The sequence below is a fragment of the Camelus ferus genome, chromosome 13, assembly GCF_009834535.1.
Source record: "Camelus ferus isolate YT-003-E chromosome 13, BCGSAC_Cfer_1.0, whole genome shotgun sequence".
NCBI classification, from domain to species: Eukaryota; Metazoa; Chordata; class Mammalia; order Artiodactyla; family Camelidae; genus Camelus; species Camelus ferus.
In genome coordinates, this window is record NC_045708.1 from 1,724,384 (window position 1) to 1,742,741 (window position 18,358).

An 18,358-nucleotide genomic window follows, 5' to 3' on the forward strand; every position below is an offset into this window, starting at 1 on the left:
TCCTGTGCCTCATCTATCCATCCATCCATCATCCATCCATCATCCATTCATCCTCCCATCCATCTATCCATCCATCATCCATCCATCCATCATCCATCCATCCTCCCATCCGTCTATCCATCATCCATCCATCCTCCCATCCATCTATCCATCCATCATCTATCCATCCTTCCATTCATCCATCCTTCCACTCATCCACTGATCCATCCATCCATCTACCATCCACTGAGCGATGCATCTGGACTCTCAGGTGCAGAGGGTCTGAGGGTAACGCGGCCCTGGGCTGAGGCTGTGGGCTAGGGGGGAAGAATCCCTGCCAAGGAGCAGAGAGCAGGGTGAGGGGGTCTCAGGCATCCTTGGTGGGTTCCTTGGCTGCGCGTTTGGCTCCCACACTTGGGGTTTTTGTCCAGCAGAGAGAAAGACCAGGCAGCTCCCCGCAGGGCCCCAAGGAGTGTGCGTGCTATTTTTGGAAGCCCCCATCCCCCAATTTGCAGCAGCTTAGCCATTGTGGGAATTCCTCCTGCACCTGCTGGGGGCAGGCGGGGGGAGCCCCGTTCACCAGCTGTGCAGTTTGTCACCACTTACATGACCAGAAAAAGGTTATGAATGTGACACCTTCTGGGGGCCTCGCATCAGCTCAGCGGAGGAACCGCTTCCTGTGGGCAGCCCCCGGGCTCCCGCCGCGCCCCGGGCAAGGACGCTGCCACAAGCCTTTGGTTTTGAGTGTTTGGGCTTTTTGTCCCCTCCAATCTTTTTAATGATCAAGAAACAAACACAGTGTCTCACTTCAGAATGTCACAGCTGAGTCTGCGGTCGTGTGCAGAATTTAGGCTCAGAGACTTCTGCTCCAGACCCAACTTCAAATCAGATCAGCGTTTGAAGAAGTGTTTGGGTTGTTAGCGATCTAACCACGACAGCCCAGGGAGCAGGGCAGGCCTGCAGCCGCGGCAGGGGCCAGGGTGGGGGCGGGAGTGGAACTTACAAGCTTGGGGGGGGGGGTACTTTACAAGCCGGCCAAGATTTGGGGGCTTCTCTGCACTGAAAGCCTTTACCTGTTCAAACAGTCCCAGTGCTGACATGTGGGTGGCTTCTCACGACCCTGCCCTTCCCGGGGCATCGGACCTTCTGATCAGCCCCCAGACCCCGCGGCAGCAGCTGGGTGACCTGTGGGTGTTTCCACCCCAAGAGGAGTAGAGCCCCCATGAGGCTGGAGCAGGGCAAGGCTAGGCCTTCCATGCTGGTTTGTCAGGACAGTTGCACGTGGGCCCCTACAAGACATTTGAGGGTCCTTGGACCATGGGGTCAGGGCAGGGGGACAGAGCAGGGCAGAGAATTTACACCCAGATTTCACCTGGATTATTGGCTTCTACAGGAACCCATCTGACAGGGAGCTGCCCTTGGGACACCAGCTGCCCCACTGGGGAAGGGCCCAGGATTCCAGCCCATCAGCCCGTGGCTGAGCCACTGGCCTGAGTCGGCAAGGAGGACCCCCTCCTGTGGGGGGCTGAGGCTGACCCAGGGCTCCCTGCAGTGACTGGGGGCTTTTTCTTTGGGGACACCCCAAAAGCTTCCAGAGCGTGAAGAGAGAGCCCCACACCCAGGTAGGCAAAGGGATCCTTGAAGGGAGACGCCCCGGAGGGGGCCTGTTTGCTGAGGCCCCCCCTCCTCACTGCCAGGGCTGGCTTGTCCCTCGGGGGGCCCGGGCAGCTCACTGAAGAGTTCCAACCAGCCGGGAGCCTCTTACCCGCCCGGAAGACCCAGAAAGGGTCCCTGCTTCTGACCAGCTCCCCCGTCGCCCTGTGCTGCCCACCCACACCCGAGCCGGCGCATGTCTGAGAGCAGGTGAGCAGGTGCAGATGGCCAGGGAAGCAGCAGATGCCTGCAGCCATCAGTGGCCACAGACACGTCCCCACAGCGCGTGCACCCTGGGCAGTCTCGGAGCCCAGCGGAGCTGTGGGCATGGGGCTCCATTCTGGACCTCTCCAAGGAGCTACCGAGGGCAAACCAAGTGTTCCTTAGAGTGCACCGTACCTGCCTGGGGCCACTGGCCTCCAAGCGGCCGGGAGGCAGGAAAGAGGCTTTCTAGGTCCACAGGGTCTTGCAGCAAATTGTGTTACAGCTCAGTGCTACAGCTCAGTGTGACAGCAACCTGGATCCGGGCGAGAACCAAGGAGCAATCGGATTGGAGAACTCAGGTTTATTACACCAGCGGGCCCAGAGGCGTTAACTCTCCAGGCTCTGGACCCTGTCTGTAGGTTTACACAGGCTTTTATAAGCTACCAGTCAAGATTTTGCAACATTTTGCAACATCATATGCAGAGTCGGTGTTAGAAATTGACCAATCAGGAGTGAGCTTTGTGTAAATGAGGTGTTAGAAATGGACCAATCAGGAGTGAGCTTTGGGAACTTATAGAATCTTAGGGGTAATTCCACTTTCCTAGAAACAAGCCATTTTACAAAAAGCAAGATAATGCCACCGGGCCAGGGAACCGGATGGCGCTGGCAGGAAAGTAGTGTCCCCGCCTGGGGGTCCTGCCAGTCTTTTCATGGGGCTTCCCACCTCAAGGGGAAACTGATGCAGGAGCCCAGACAACCCCCATGTTGTCACGTTGAAAATTTGTAATGTCAAGGCTGGAAAGGTTCCTGCGGTGAGAGAGTCAAGCCTCCCTTTGGAGCAGCCTAGAGGGCTGGCCACCGAGGCCTCCTTGAGTCCCCGCAGTGACAAGGAGCTGACCCCTTTGCGAGACTCCTCGCCTACCCTGCAGGCCACCTGCAGGCACGTCCTCCCTGCTGGTCCTGAGGTTTCAAGGGCCCCTTCGTTGGTCACCCCAAGGGGCTTCTGTGTCTGAGCGAGTCCCTCACTTACTTCCCTGCAGGCCTGAGGGCACTAGTTTCAGTCACCAGTTTGCCTGATTCTTTCTTTCCCTTCTTTTTTTTAACTGAAGTACCGTCGGTCACAATGTGCCCGTTTCTGGGGTACAGCTGCCCGTTTACTCCTGGTGGGCCAGGGCTACCACCCACCACCAATGAGACAACCTGCACACTTGCTGTGATGGGCGAGACGCGGGAGAAAGCTGAACCCCAGCACCTGCCCCCGGTCTGGAGCCGGGCAGTGCGCAGGCCACGCCAAGGGCCAGTGACCCTCAGCGCAGCCCGCGTGGCCGTGCTCCCACAGCTTCTGTTCTTGTCCCCTGTGCGTCGCTGGCGAGATCGGGCGAGCCAGCCCCACTCCAGGCCTGGGCAACGCGCTGTGTAGACTGACACGTCCCCTCTGCTTGGCCACCGTCTTGCCCTCTGGTTTTCTGCACGGACACTGCTGGGAGAGTTACCCCGTATGCAGCCCCGGCCTGAGGAGGAAAAGGAGAAAAAGGGAGACATGAAATAAGAGTTGGATGGAAGGGGAGGAGGGACCAAAGAAGAGGTGGGGAGCTATGAGGAGAGCCCAGCTGCAGAGAGCAGAGCTCTGCCTCCTGGGCCCCAGGCTGGGCCCCCAGGGCCAGAGCAGCACTGAGCATCTGGGTGTTTTGTGGGACATGGTCTGTGAACCCCGGAGGCGCAGTGGCACCTGGGTGTCTGAGCAATCGGGAGAGGGGGTCTGAGAACCCGGGGGGGGGGGGTTGCACAGCACTTGGATGTGTGAGTGATTTCTGGTCTGAGCTTTGAAGGCTTCTGTGGCCCCAAAACTCACAGAGTGTGGTTTCTGGGTCTGGCTCTAAGCCGAGAGGCTCCACCCGTCGCTCACAGGAGACAATCCCCCAGGCGCGGCCCCGGGCAGGGATGCCGTCAGTCTCCACTGTCAGGCACCCGCTTCCTTTGCAGAATCCCCATCCTGGGCCGTGTTCTTGGGTCTCTGAGACGGAGGGACCCTGGTCTTTGTCCCCCACGATACACACACAACTGCCCTGGAAATGTCCCCAGGAGACCATGGTCAACAGGGCTGTCCAGGAGCCCCAAGCAGCTCCTCCCAGGCACAAGCCCCAGGAGATACTGGTTCTCTCGGTCCTCTCTGCCCTCGCGAGCTTCAGAGACCGCTGGCCTCCATCTTGGAGGAACAGCTTCCATGAGTTACCTGCTCTTCCTCGAAGGAGCTCCCTCCCTCCCTCCCCTCCTCCCCTCCCCTCCCCCACCTTCCTCTCAGCCCGAGCAGTAGGGCCCCAGGCCGGTAACCCGTAACCCGTCTGCCAGACCTCCTGTCTGCTGGGCAGCCGTGCAACCCCGTCCCGCCGGCCACATTTCTCGTTAGTGCTCGGTCATCTCAGCACCGAGCCCCGTAATGAGAGTCAGGACGGAGGATTTACGAGCTCACCCAGGCTCCGGGGCCGCACCCGGCAGAGGTGTTTCCAGAATGCCTTTCCCCCACCTCCTTCCATCACAAGAATGGGCTTTCTGTTCCAGCTACTTGTGGACGCGTAAATCGTAACCACGACGTGTGCGTGCGTGCGGGTGCCGGCGGGCAGGAGAGCCCCGCACAGCTTGGTGGCTGGCTGGCGGCTCTGAACAGCTCGTGGGTGATTAAACAAGGGGTCAGGGTGGGAAGGACGGGCCCCTCCCCCATCCCCGGCTTCCACAGAGCCAAGTCGCAGCCACAGGACGCAGGGCCAGCGGGGCAGATCCCGGGCCGGCTCCTTCCTGCGGGCTCGGAACCCACTAGCGACAGGTGCGCCGCCATTGCTGGCCGTGCGCGCACCCCGGACGGGCCGGGGCGGGCCGGGCCCACTAAACGCGAGAGGACAGCCCGGCCGGGAGCCCGCAAACTTCAAATGATGTGCAGAAGAAATTGTCGAGGCTAAGAGAATTCTTCCATCCCTCGGCACTGCTGGTGGGGGTGACTTATGAGCTGGGGTGGGGTGGGGGGGCCTGGGCGGCCACATGGGGAGAGGGGGCAGGAGGGCAGCTTCCTTTGAAGGCTCTGGGACCCCCGAGGCTCAGCCCCAGACAGCCCCGAGCCAGGCTTTGGCGTGTGATCAGGTGGAGGGCTGAGGGAGGTGGACTTCAAATCTGCAGAGAGGCCCAGCCCCGAGGCCACAGCAGCCTCCAGGCCACTACCTGCTACAGCCGCCCTAGGAGACGCAGGGAGCAGGGCCAGCTCCTTCCCTCGCCATCCCTCCTGGGCTCATGCATTCATCCATCCTGCACCCGGGCAGGGTCCTGACCTGTCCTCATGGGCCCTGGAGAGCCTCATCCCAAAAGAGGCAGGAGAGGGGCCTGGGGCTGCCCGGGCCCACGTTCTGGATTCCGGAGCACGCCGACTCTGCGGTTCTCGGAGCAGGTCCTTGACCTGGCTCCAGACTGCGTGCGGGGTGCCTGGGCTCGGAGCGGCCCTGCTCCTCCGTCTCCTGTCCTGTAACATGAGCAAGAACAGCCCCTGCCTGGAGGCCTGCAGTGATGTGTAAGAGGCAGGGCTGGAGCAGAGAGAGACCTGAGCCCACGCGGCTCCCGGTGTGAGCACCCCAGAGGCCCCAGCGTGGCCACCACGGAGATCCTAGAAAGAGCACCAGGCGGAGACCAATGCTGTAGCCCGTGTCTCCCCTTCTGGAGTCAGAAACGGCACAGCCCACCCCCGCCCCAGACAAGAAGCCAGGCCTGCGGCACCCTGCCCACCGAGGCATGGGCTCAGGCCGCTCCTGGGAGCGCCTCCCTGGCCTGAAGCAGAAGGGCGGCAGCTTCCAGGGCTCCCTCTGGGCTCCTGCGTCTCCTGCTCCGTCATCCAGATGCACCCAGGGGCGCCCCACAGGGCTGGGCTCTCCACGTGGAGACAAGAGAGAGACGTGGTCCTGGCACCGGGGTGAGGTCCCCGCTGCCCACCTGGCCCTTCTTCACTGGTCCAGGGCCCCAAGGCCGGGGCCCCTTGGGCCGTCCTTGGAGGGAGGAAGTTCGCTTAATCCCTCTCAGAGGCAGAGTTTTAGTCCCTGTGGAAGGAAGGAGGTCATGGAGGCTCCTGCATCTCCCCAGAAAGCAGGTCAGGGGGCCTGTGAGGGAGGAGGGATTACCCCAACCCTTGGGGGCCACCAGGAAGTAACAGCTACCCTGTGATGGTCCAAACGGCCAGGGGCCGGGGGGCCGGGTCCTCTGGGTTGAGGAGGAGGGACACTCTCCAGGAGAAGGCGCACACCGGGAGCTGGGCAGGGGGTCCTGCAGGACTTGTTTCCTCTGAGCCCCAGGCCCTGCACCCCAAGAGGGATGGGGACAGTCTGGAAGCCCCAGCTCAGTGTCCCATGTGGATGAGCAACCGGCCGTGTCCACGTTCACTCGTGCTTGAGAGGCCTGAAGATGTTGGCCGCGGTCCAGGGCAGGGCGAGAAGAAAGTGGGCCGTGTCCAAACACCTGCAGGGCATCCTGTGGAGGACAGAGACCTGTCCCGGGAGGGCCAAGAGGGCACATTTAGGGGGGAGGGTCTGTCCATGCCAAAGTTACTCCCAGCCATGCAGCAGGATGGACCACCGACCAGGCCTGTCTGGGGGGGGCCGCAGGGGACCCGGTGTGCCCGTAGGTGTGCAAACAGCAGTGTGGACTTGCCTGCAGACATCAGGGGAGGGTTCAAGCGGGATGAGCCTGGAATCTTCCAGGACCGAGAGGCACCAGGCCGTCACTGCCCCTGGCCTCCTGCACTTTCCCTGGCGCGCCTCCCCCGCTGCCCCAGGACGGGTTCTTTAAGGACCTAAGGGCCAAGCACGCTCCCTGGGGCGACAGGGGAAGCGGGGCCCCCACGTGCTGACTGTGGCAGCTCACAGCATCACTTACGGTCTCCACTAGTCCCAGACTGGACCAGACTGGACCAGGGGCTGGGAGACACGTGCAAACAGAGACAGAGACGACAGAGTCAGAGAGACTGCCAGCCCCCACCACAGCCGCACCACCTGCAAAGACGCTGGGGGGCACAGGGAGCTGGGGCCCCCACAAGTGGGGGGTCGGGGTCCCTGGCCTTGGCCAGCAGCCCCTCTTCCTCCCTGTGATGGAGGAAGGCAGGGTGCCTCACCGAGCAGAGGTGCCACTGACCGCAGCTTTGCTTGGTGGGCCTTTTTTGTGGGTTTCCTGCAGTTGGGGTGGGAGGTGAGAGGAGGGGCTGATGAGAGACGTTATTGCCTGGAGGGGCCTCTCCCATGGGGGCCTGCGCTCCCCCCACAGTGGCCTCCTGGTGTGGCAAGACCGGGCCGTGTCCCCTTCACCCTCTGGCACCTGAGGCAGCTGAGGACTGGGAGTCTGTCCCAGGCCCTCTGGTCTCTTCTTTCTTCCAGAATTAGGCCCATGTGGTTAAAGTCCCCCAAAGTGAAGAACCCCCAGGACTGAGGCCTTCTGGTCGCAGCCCCGTCCAGGCTGGCTCTGGAGCACCCACCCAGAGTGGCCACGGGGCGTGGATGCCAGAAAGAAGAGAGGCAGACTCTGTGTCTCCCACCACAAACCAGGTGCTGCCCCAAACCTCCATTTCCTTGCTGACTTGCAGGCCGGGCGGAACCCTCAGCCATTTAGAAAGTGTCCCCAGACGTTTGGGAGGCACCAGGACTGTTCACAAAGCATCCTGATTCTCTGGCCAGAAGTGGGCTTCTCCCAGCCTCGTGGGGCAGCCGCCTTCCCTTCCCAGGCCCTTACTGTTCATCAGGCGCACTTGGGAGATCCTCCAGAGGGCAGGGGCCGTGGCACCTGGAGTCGGCCACCTCTGTTCAGTGGTAGGACAGGTCACAACCCCTGCCCAGATTTCCCTGGTCCCTCCTGACACCCTGCTCCCACCAGCCCTCCCACCTGGGCCCCCTGCCCACTGGGATACACCTGCCAAGCTGGACACACTTGCACGCCTAGACATACCTGCCCTCCAGGACACTATGGCTCACCTGGGCACACCTGCCCACCTGGACCCCCGGGCCCATCAGGACACCTACTTTGTACTCCCAGGCCTCAGCCCCCCGCCCACTTGGCGCCAGGGCTGAGCTGCCCAGCACGCTGGCCCGAGACGCTGCTGGCCTCCACGGCTCTGGATCCTGGACCCTGAGCCAGGCGCTGCCTGCAGCCTCTCCCTCAGGGCCCGGCCGGCTTGGGGAGCCCCTCTGTCAGCAGGGGACAGCAGTCAGGTCTTCTGGTAAACGATCCAGTCAGAGGTGTGCACGCCTGAGACGCTCCCAGCCCGTGGGAAGCGCGTTCAGAAAGCAGCAGTGACAGCTCAGGTCCTGACGCAGTTGGGCTGCGAGGCCAGGCATCTGCAGGCCCCCGGCGGCAAAGGGAAGCTTCCACTTCGAAGAAAACAAAGTGGCTTTCCCGCTTGCAGGGTGACGTGCACACCACTGTGAGCACACACAGGCACACCGGCGCACACACAGGCACACACACCCCCAGATGCACGGGCCGCCCCACCCCAGCCACATCTTCACCTTCAGGACCGTCAGTCTCCAGCCCACGCCCACCGCTCCCACAGAGGGCTCTGCTCTCGGACACCGTGGCCTCTGCTTCCTCCCCCGTGGGGCTGCTCGCTGGGGAGTTTTCACAGCACTGGTGGCACTTTTATGACCGGGCCAGGGCAGTGATCTGCTCGGTGAGAAAAGACAGGGCCGCCCTCCTGCCTCCGCATCGTCGGAGGCTCCTGGGCACGGGGGGCCGGGGGACCAAGGGCCTCGCAGACGCCCGGAGGGTTGGCTGAGGTCCGGTGCCGACCCGCCCTCCTACTCCGAGCCCCAGCTCCCTGGTTGGGCAGAGGCGGGGTGCGGCAGCGGAGGCACACAGGATGCCTCTCACCTTGCTTGGTGTTCTTTCTTGCCGGGCAGATCTCTGAAGACCTGGGCAGCGGGAAGTTCTGCGTGGAAGCTAACCAGGCCGGGGCCGGCAGCTGGCTCAAGTACATCCGCGTGGCCTGCTCCTGCGACGACCAGAACCTCACCATGTGTCAGATCAACGAGCAGGTAGGCCCGGGGCTCGTACGCGGCCCCGTCCTCGGCGCCTTGGCACCAGGTCGGATGGGAGCAGGGGCACGAGGTGACAGCTTGGCCGCTCCTCTGCCAAGCCCGTCCGCGGGGGGCTGTGTGGTGCTCGGCCAGCGCTGCTTCTGGGGGCTCAGGGACACCCCGTGAACCTCCATTGGAGCCTTCGTTCGGTGGCCTCGCCCGGGGCTGGCGGGGCTCGGGAGCTGAAAGCTGGTGGTTTACGTGAAGAAACGCGGCTGGAGCAGGCAGGCTCTGAAACGGCAGGGCCCCGTTCCCGCCAGCCCGGGAGGAGTGGAGAACCAGACGCGTCTGCTTGAAAAGCGTGTCTGCACCGCTGTTTCACCAAGCTGCGCGGGAGGGGCCGTGCTGGCCGTCTGGAAGGTCAGGGCGAGGCCCCGCTGCCCCAAGCCCTGGGGACCACTGCAGCAGCCCAGCCAGCCAGCAGAAGGACTGGACTCGATCTGGCACAGAATCCTGGTCCTGTGGGAGCCAGGACCTGAGCTGGGTGGTCCTGACTCCAGCTCAGGCCCCACCTGGGCCAAGGGACACTTTGTTCTGCTGTCAGCCCCCTGGAGGCTGAAGACCCCGCTCAGCACACTGGACCCTCGTTTGCTCTGCTGCGTCTGTGTCGGCCCAGGGTTGCAGGCGTCCAGTCTCAGGAGCTGACCAGGATACAAGATGCCACTGGGAGTTCTTTCCACCACGAAGGGAGTGCCGTGTCTTTAATTACAAGTTTGCAAGTGGCATCCAGATGCTCTGCTCAGAGCCAGGCCCCCTGGTCACGCCTTCACTGTGTCCCCAGAGAAGCAGAGATGCTTGGAGCCAGCCCCTTCCATCAAAGCCGCCTGCTTCCGTCTCTATCTTCGGGTTACTCACAAGATTTCATCTGCAAAAAGGGTTCCACAGCTTTAAGAAACGTTTGTGGAGACCACACATCAAAAGGTGCAGCCTCGTGTCATCTGGGCAAACCTCTAAAAGCCGTTTGAGGCTCTTAACTTTAGAGAAATGGTTTTGCTTGAAGAGCGGGCACACCCCAGAGGCCCCAGGACCCGCGAGAGCAGCGGGGTCCCCGCACCTGCTCAGCCGAGGGGCTCAGCCGGGACCCAGCACCCCCACCCGCCCCGGACACAGTCTAGTGAACCTCGAATCCACCGCTGCCAGCAAGACGTCTATAGCTTTTACTTGGAACGCAACATTTTGAAAATAAGGACTTTTTAAAATTGCAGAAATAAAGCAAAAGATAATCATAAAAATTAGAACAGGACTTTTCAAAAAACCCTTTTCTTTCTTCGAGATGGAAGTGAAGGAGAATTAGGTTTCAGGCACATGGAAAGATGGTCCTTCCACTGCCCTTTCTTTGTGGAGAGCAGGCATCCTTGGTCATGTGTTCGGAAGCCCAGGGGCAGTGACAAAAACACCACGAGGCTGGAACCAGGACCACGCCAGAATGAAATAATGAAGGATCTAGATTTTTTTATTTAAAAAATAAACATTTGTTAGAGTATTCGAACCAAACATAAGCAGTGAAGGTCTCTTCACATGGCAAGCTATTGAAAAAGCGAACAGATACATCATCTTCTCAGAGACTGGTCTTCAAACATCCTCGTCTTATTATTAATATTTCAGGTTAGCTTTTTTTTTTTTGGTGGGGGAAGGTAATCTGGTTTACTTACTTACTTACTCTCAGAGGAGGTACTGGGGGTTGAGCCCGGGACCTCATGCAGGTTAAGCACGCGCCCCGCCACTCGAGCTACACCCTCCCCCTTAGGTTAGCTTTTATGCCAGCCCCACGCAGGGTCCAAATGGAATGAACGGCTTCGCAGCAAACTCGTCCCATGGTCAGGACCCACAGATGGAAAGACTTTCTTCCGGGATGGAATAACAATCCTTAGCTCAGGGGTTCCCGTTCATTGGACCCCGCTTTTATCCCCCAGTGCTCACCCCTTCCAAGGCTCCGCCCCACAGTCAGAAACAGACCTGGTTCTAGTATGTAAGCCCACGGGGGATCAAGATTTCATCCTCACCTCACTTTCTCTCCAACCCAGCCTAAAAATGGGGGGTTCATTGTCCCCATTTTAGTTCACAAACTCAGAGAGGACTTGGGTGCAAATTTAAGCAAAAGCAGCAATGAAATAGCCCACAGCAGCGAGACTCCTCCCCCGGGGCACTTCAGACCCTCCATCCTCGAGGGAGAGAGGAGTGGCCGGCCCATGCCCCCTCGTGGGACCTCGGCGGGTGATTCCTGCTGTTACCGGGCAACTGAGGTTCCCGCCAGCTCCCCGTCTCCAAACTCCGCTGCGTTGCAGGGGCCCCCAAGCACCCAGGAAGGCAGGGGTCAGGAGGCGTGAGGAGGTGCCTGCATTTCAGATCTCAGAGGAAAATGGGCAGCTTGTGGGACGTATTTTCCTTGGCGAAAGAATACAGACAATTTTAAACTCTCATAATAAGAGGAAAACTGCTCTTAGAGACATGGAGATTTTCAATATTTTTTGGTTTGGATGACGTGAATTTCAGAAACGCCTTTTTGAAAGGGATAGAATAGATTTAGAACCACCAAATTTTAGATAGCCTCTCAAAACCTGACTCCCTCTCTCAGATGGCCATGCGGCCCCAGCAGAAAGCCTTTAGCTTGCTGCAAAGCAACCGACTTGACCCTGCCTGGAGCTGGAATAAAGCCTTCCCTGAAATATTAATAATAAAACAAAGATTTTTGAAGACAGGCTTCTCTTTGAGAAGGAAACATTACATGATATTAATGGGGTTTCTCAGATTTCCATAATCCCAAGAGTTTCTACCAGGATTTCCTGGCTCTTAGGGAATCCTCCCCACCACGCACGCACACACGCGCACACACGCACACACCCCCCCCACTTCCCGGCACAGCACACACGGGAGGGAAGGAACCCGAGCTGAAGATCTGCGATGCAGCAACCAGGGTTCAGCAGGTGGTATTTGGCAGGGATGTCACTTTAATCAGAAAAGCACTAACTTGAGGTTCATGACGCACAACCTGAGCCCCAGTTTCCAGAGGACAAAGGAGACGGGGCCAGACAGTCTCATAATGGGAATGTTCCAGAAGCCACAGCTCCCAGAGGGGATGAGGCAGCTCTGGGCAGGCCGACAGGGGCCCTGGCCTCCTGGATGGCCCCAGGTCCTCCGGAGAGACCACCACAGGGTGGCAGGTTGAGGTCGGGGGAGTCTGGTCCCCTCAGCCCATCAGGACCTTTGCTGGTGGCTGGGCTGTGGGAGCAGGCACAGCCTCATGCCCCGTGTGGTTCTGAGCAGCGGGCGGCTCTCTGGCTGCGTCGTGGGGCCTCAAGGAGCCCAGACTCTGGGTCCAGCTGCTTCTCTCTGGCCGGGCCTCGTTCTCCCTAGAGCCTACTCAGACCATGGGGCTTCACTCCCCAGCGCCTTCTCCAAAATAAAAAGAAAGAAAGAAATACACCAGTGACCATGTGCCCCCAACCCAGCCTCACCCGGCCGGCGCGCCCTTGGACCCCAGCCTCGGTGCAGATGAAGGCTCGTGTGATCCGACGCAGTGTCTCCAGGCGGGAGAAGGTGGACATGAGAAAAGGGAACCTGGAAAGAACTCAGCAAGTATCCAGAAGGTTCCCCAGAGAAGTCCTCCAAGGTGCCGCCCCCAGGCCACAGGAGATGCAGTCAGGGAGGCCCCGACACCCCTCCCTGCCAGGAGTCTGTGTGAACTGGGCTGTCTTCATGCTCTGTGTCCCCCCACGGCCGCAGGGCTGCAGGGCAGTGCTCACAGCCTCGCCTCCAGGTCCTCATCTCTGCCCCTCTGGACATACCCCACCAGGAGCCCTGTGGCTCTGAGCAGTCCCTGTCCCAGGGGACCGTGGGGAGAGATGACCGGCCAGGCACCCTGCCTTGATCCTTGGGCACCAGCTTCAACCTCCCGTGTGCAACTCTGGCTGGGGGAGCCCCGGGCAGCGAAGGCCACGGGGGCCAGGAACTGTCTCCTGCACGCGACCTGTCACCTAAAGGGTAACCGGCGGTCTGCTACTGCGCACAGCCCACAGAGGGTCCTCAGGCAGCACCAGCTTCAGGGCGCCCGGCTGCTGGGAACAGCGCCCGCAGCAGACAACTGTGGGGGGCTTGGGGGCGAGCTCGGACCACAGCAGCAGAGCCTGGGTGAGCTGACTTACCTTCCCAGCTTAGCCTGAAGCCAAGGCAGAGCCCGCGGAGCCTGGGTTCGCTCTAGGAGGAGAGCCCCCTCCCCGCCCCCACCATCCTCTAGTCCCACTTCTTGTTTTGGAAAATTCAAGATACTCAGACAATCCCGGGTGGTTCTTCCTACCACAATTATGAGCAAGCAAGTTGCTTTGCGATGTTTCAGAAGACACAGATGGGGTCTGTTCTTGGGTTTGTTTTAATGTCAAGAAAGGAAACCGGAACTGGGATGCAAAGTGCCCACCGGAGGAAGCAAAGGCAGGGAGGGCCCGTGCACGGCCCGGCTCCTCCCGTTCGCACGTCCCCTCAGTGGAGCTAGGATGTTGGTGGCGGGATGTCAGGTGGCCAGAGGGACTGACGACGGTGTGACCGGGTGCCGGGGTCACACACACATGTCAGGGGCATGCCTCGGGGGCTCGGACCTCCCCGGCCACTCAGACAGGCTGCGAGGCCGGCGAGGCCCACGCTGCACCCCCACCCCCGGGGCTGGCCAGGCACCGGGAAAATCCACCACGTCCAGCACATTCCGCGGCAAGTGAGGGGCTCAGCCTGAGCAGAGGGGCCGGGTCTCCCGAAAGTGGAAGCAAAGTCTAATCCCTCCGCAGAGTGCGGGAAACAGAGCGCTTCATTAGCAGATGTGCCGGCTGATAGGCAGGCAGGCAGGCAGTGCCCTGGCGAGCGCACGCCAGCGCTGTTTCTGAGGAGAACCCGGTGTCCCCGGGCCAAAGCTCACAGCGTTTTCTTTTGCTTTCGTTTCCTCTGCCCCAAGGTGGACACCCCCCACCCCTGTGTCAGGGCGTGCGATCTGCCAGGGCTGGGATTTTCAACGACTGACATCTGACGTCCACCCCCCTGCTCTGTCCTGAGGCCGGACAGCCCCTTGTTCCTCTGCTTTCACCCTCCACAAATTTTTAAATCATAAATCATCAATGGGTTACCCGGTTGAAATGGTAGCTTCCCGTCAATTAGGTGTAATTTTCCCTTTGAAAATGAGAAGGACGGGGAATTCATTTCAGTGCTCCTTAACCAATTTACAAAAGGGCTTTGAAAAACACAGCAAATGCGTCTGGAGCCAGAAATTGTTGCATTTCACTGTTTGCAGCCAACGGACCCTCTTCTGGGCAAAGAACAAGATGTAAATTTGACTGTGCCCTCACAATTCCGGCCATCAGCACTCAGCAGAATTCATATTTTTTTCTTCTTAATTAAGTGGAATACTTTATTAGAAGGCGGCATTTAAGAATGAGGTAGACAATTTAACTGTGACCCATAATTTATATATATATGTTTTTTAAATCTAGGTATAAACTGTACACTATGTGTTTGTACATCTGTAAATATAACTTACAGATAATAAATATATCTGCAATAGCCAGGTACTGAACAACTAAGAGAAAAATAGGTAAATAGATTTCCTTATATCGAGCTGCTGAGATGGTGACAGATCACGGAGCAGAAAGAGTAAAGATTTAGGCACAGATGGCTTCTGCCACACGTGGGGAGAGAGAAGCCCGGGCAGTCCCAGGGATGTCAAGCTGCCTCCCCTCGCTAGGCCAGAGGAAGGAATTGTCTGCCTGTCCCTGGAGCTGCAGGTGGTGCCGAACCCGAACTGGACAGCTGCCCCCATGCCCCTGCTCAGCTCTGAAAACGCGGCCTGGCACCGGAGGAGGGCTCCCGCGGTAAAGGCAGGGACGAGGGCGGAGGGAAACAAAGTCCTGCCCGAGCCCTCGGCAGCTCCAAACTTCTGCTTTCCTGCTCCATCTCAGAGCATCGCGAGGCTGTTTTCTAAACACTGGAGGCTCAGCTCTGCAGCCAGCCTCAGGGCTCCCGGGTCCCCAACCTCCCAGGGAGAGATGGCCCACATCTGGGGACAGCAAGTGGGGAAGAAACGCCGTGACACTTCCAAGGTCACCCAGCCACTTCAGGGATCCCCCCAAAATGCCCAAGGATAACCGTCAGGCCAGCCCCCTCTCTCAGAAGGACAGGAGACGGGCAGGCTGGCCACTGGGCAGATTTGCTTTTCAGCAAGATCTTAGAGCGATTCAAGTTCCCCTCGCGGTGGGCTTCTCTTTCTTGAAAAGCCCCGGTACACCGCACCGAAAGCCTTCACAGAATCACAAAAGCACAAGAAAATTCTGAGATTCTGGATGGAGAGGGTTGTTTTTTTTTTTAAGATAAGCGCTATGAAAGCGAGTCCACCTGGTTTACTCAGATGCGCCTTTAAAGTTTCTCAAATTGGTCAGAAGGCAGGGGCGGGGGGTGGGGGTGGAGAGCGCTGTCCAGTTCGCCTGGTCGCTTTCTCGTTTTTGAGAAAATCACTTGCTCCAGGGAGGAGAAAGCACGGCTGTGGCCTGCGTTCAGTGCACCGGCTGGTTGTCTGCGATGCTGTCCCTTCTGTGCAGTGTAGGTTGGGATGGACTTTTTCACCTATTTAAATTCTAAAATTCTAAGATTAAGTAGGAGTGAACAGTGTAGACCTTAAGTCTTCATACTCCAAAATAGTATCTATCCTCGAGAAGTGACTTGGTATTAAAAGCAAAACTTAAGGAACTTTAAGGGGAAAGTGTTCCAAACTGACAGCCATTATAAATTTGAAATATTTCTTTGTCTTAAAGAATGTTGTTGGGGGGGGGTGGGAAATGACGTTCATTTTCTGAAACGGCTAGCTCTCCATGCACGTGGCCTCTGCTCAGTCCACCTTTTCTCAGGCAATTTCTCTGTCTTTTGTAGAGAACGTGGCCATTTATTTGTCCCAGAGTTCCGTTCACCTACCAGGAGCCGACTCTTTGTGCCCAGAGATTGTAAAGGGGGAGAAAACAGGCCGGGTCACACTCAGGACAGTCAGAACCCCAAGGCCCCTGGCCTACTGGGTGTCGTCCGCCCACGTTCAGTAAAGTCATCGCCGTTACAGAAAGAACCAAGATGCTAAAACAGGGACTTAACCGGGGACCGGGTCTGTTTGGCATTGTTACTTTTTAAAGCCGTTTAGAGCAGACATTTATTGTGCTAGTAAACTCAGCTGGTGCTGGGGCTCTGCCTGCTCTCAGATCGCGAAACCAGAGAGACAATTCCAGCTCTGCTGTGCCAGGCCACACCAGCCAAGGCCTGACCGGGACAGGTTTAAGCAGTGCTGGGGACGCCGGCCCTTCAGGAACAAGCCTGGGAGACGCAGATGCCGACTTGTAAACAAAGCAGGTCTTTCTCGGTTGGTTCCTGCACTGAGCCTGGGAATGAAAGGGCCTTAGAGGCCAGGGTTTCTTCCTCCCTGAGGACAGGCTTCTGTCTCCCCTCTTGTGAAAATCCTTAGGACTCAACCCTTCCTGGATGCTCGCTTGGCCCTGGGGTCTGAACATGACCCACTGAGGGGCGCACGGTGAAAGGCAGATTATAAACCGACTTCAGGAATTTTTTAAGGGCTGCAGTAATAATTTATTACAGGCCGCAAACGGAAGGGGCCCGGGCTGGGTACAGTCAATGCGCAATTTGTAACGCCCTAGAAGCCAGGAGACCGCCTAGGCCTCAGTCCCACCTAAGCCCGGCCTTTGTCCCGGGAAGTCGGCCGACCCCGCAGACCAGGAACCCTGTCTTTCTGTACGCACGCGTCTGGCTGATAAGGTCTTTGTGCCACTGGGAACAGGTCATAAAAACCGCCCGCGGCTTTTGTGTGGACCGGGGTCGGCCCGCGGCCCCCCGGTGCCCTTGGCAAAGGCGGACCGGCTGAGTTTGGAAAAGTGTGCGTTGTCTCCTGTAGCCTTTTCGCCCCCTCCTCCAGGTGGAGGCAGGTCGGGGACACCCCGCCCCGCCCCAGGAGCTGCGATTAGCGCTAATAGCGATTAATTCCATCCGCGGCTCAAAGTCCAGGCGGCCCCGGCTGCCCGGCCCGCTTCGGGACCCGCGCTTGCGCCCCGGCCAGGCGCCCGGGCTGGACCCTCCCGCGGCGGCTCGGGGGCTGCGGCCGCGCCGGCCAGGAGGGTCGGCACCCCGGGACGACGGAGTCCGGCAGCCCTCGGAGCGGGGTGGGGCGTGCGGAGGGGTCCCAGGAGGTCGGACAGCCCTCGGAGCTCGGAGGGGTGTGGCGGCGGGACCGGGCAGCCTCGCAGTGCGGGGCGGCGGGCTTGGGGCGGGGGGAGGTCCGGTGGCCCTCGGAGGGGGTTGGGGAAGGGAATCCGGCGACCCTAGAACGGGGGTGAGGGTCCCGGGAGGCCCGGTGGCCCTCACGGGGGGTCGGAGGGGAAGGCAGAGGAGGGAGGCGGGCCGCGACGGCCCCCGCAGCCCGGCCCGGGGGGCCGCGGCCGCCGGGGAGCCGCGCGCCGAGCCGCGGAGGCCAGGTCGGAGCGCGCCGCCCGCCTCGCACGACCGGGCCCTGGCGGGGCGGGGGCGCGGCCGCGGGGGGCGCTGCGGGCGGACCCACATTGCCCTCTAACGGGGCTTTCGAGAAGCCGCCGCCGCTCCCGCCGTGGGCCCCTCCCCAACCTGCGCGCAGGGGCGCAGCGCCCCGCGGGCGCATTAAGCCGGCACTTGCTGGATGCGCTTGCTTACCGGCCGGATGAAAGTGCAATTGTCCCCGCGTATTAATAACCCCTGACTCACCGCCCCGGGACGGCTCAGGGGCTCATCCGGGCTTTGTTGGAGAGCGGGGCCCGATTTTGAAATAAGTGGCTCGAGTCAGAAGTTTTTAAACTATTATTCAGCCTCTGAGTAATTTTTTAGATGAGATAACGCAAAACTGGGATCTTCACAGCAGATTTGATCACAGCGGTGAATATGGTACAGTTTCTCTTCTCCGTTTTAAGATCTCCTCATTATTTTACCGACGCGCCAGAGAATAATTGCCAAATGAAATTCCTCGTGGGCACAGGGAGAAGGACCCTCCACGTGGACATCTGAGCACGTGCGTTCTCTGCTGCTGAGTGCAGCCCCTTTGTCCACGTGCTCAGCTGGGCATTTGGGGGTGCAGCGTGGCTCTGCTGTCCTTTAGAGAGCACACTGGTGTTGTTCTCGAGCTAGTCTGGGCTGGTGGCTTGGGAGGGAGTTCACAACTGGATTCGGCCTGGGGAGAGGCGGTAAGGGGCCGGACAAGAGATGCGGGGCTCAGCCCTCCAGATGCTTCCCGAGGATAAGGGTGGGGTCAAGGGAGGAGGGCGAGCCGGTACCCAGCTCAGTCTCTGGGGCGCCCAGACCACGTCCAGCTACTGCTGGGAAGCCTGACCTGGTTCATGGCCACTAGGTCCTCCACAGGAGGGCGGTGCTGGAGCATCCCGGGT

General features: G+C 59.6%; 2 protein-coding genes across 5 annotated transcripts in view; one reads left to right on the plus strand and one right to left on the minus strand.

The window, feature by feature from the left end:
- The window catches only part of PRDM16 (PR/SET domain 16), a 310,820-nt gene that overhangs the window by 255,198 nt on the left and 37,264 nt on the right, over positions 1–18,358 (plus strand). For all 3 annotated transcript variants that reach the window (XM_032494990.1, XM_032494992.1, XM_032494991.1), the window contains exon 4: positions 8,751–8,885. In XM_032494990.1, the coding sequence (XP_032350881.1) occupies positions 8,751–8,885 (135 nt within the window). The remainder of the gene's footprint in view (positions 1–8,750; positions 8,886–18,358) is intronic.
- LOC116668223 lies at positions 2,341–5,731 on the minus strand. Of its 2 annotated transcripts, none has more exons than XM_032494993.1 (2): positions 4,307–5,731; positions 2,341–3,347 (listed from the first exon to the last, which is right to left on the minus strand). In XM_032494993.1, the coding sequence occupies exons 1-2, from the start codon at positions 4,869–4,871 to the stop codon at positions 2,863–2,865; spliced, it is 1,050 nt and encodes a 349-aa protein (XP_032350884.1). In that variant the 5' UTR covers positions 4,872–5,731; the 3' UTR covers positions 2,341–2,862. The 2 variants fall into 2 exon arrangements, with proteins under 2 accessions (XP_032350884.1, XP_032350885.1); XM_032494994.1 differs by lacking the exon at positions 4,307–5,731 and adding an exon at positions 3,689–3,935.

Coding starts and splice junctions, on each gene's coding strand:
- LOC116668223 (XM_032494993.1), bottom strand. CDS start 4,871: ATGTGGCCGCCCAGGCCCCCCCACCCCACCCCAGCTCATAAGTCACCC. Junction 3,348..4,306: donor GGTGCGGCCCCGGAGCCTGG/GTGAGCTCGTAA, acceptor TTTCCTCCTCAG/GCCGGGGCTGCATACGGGGT.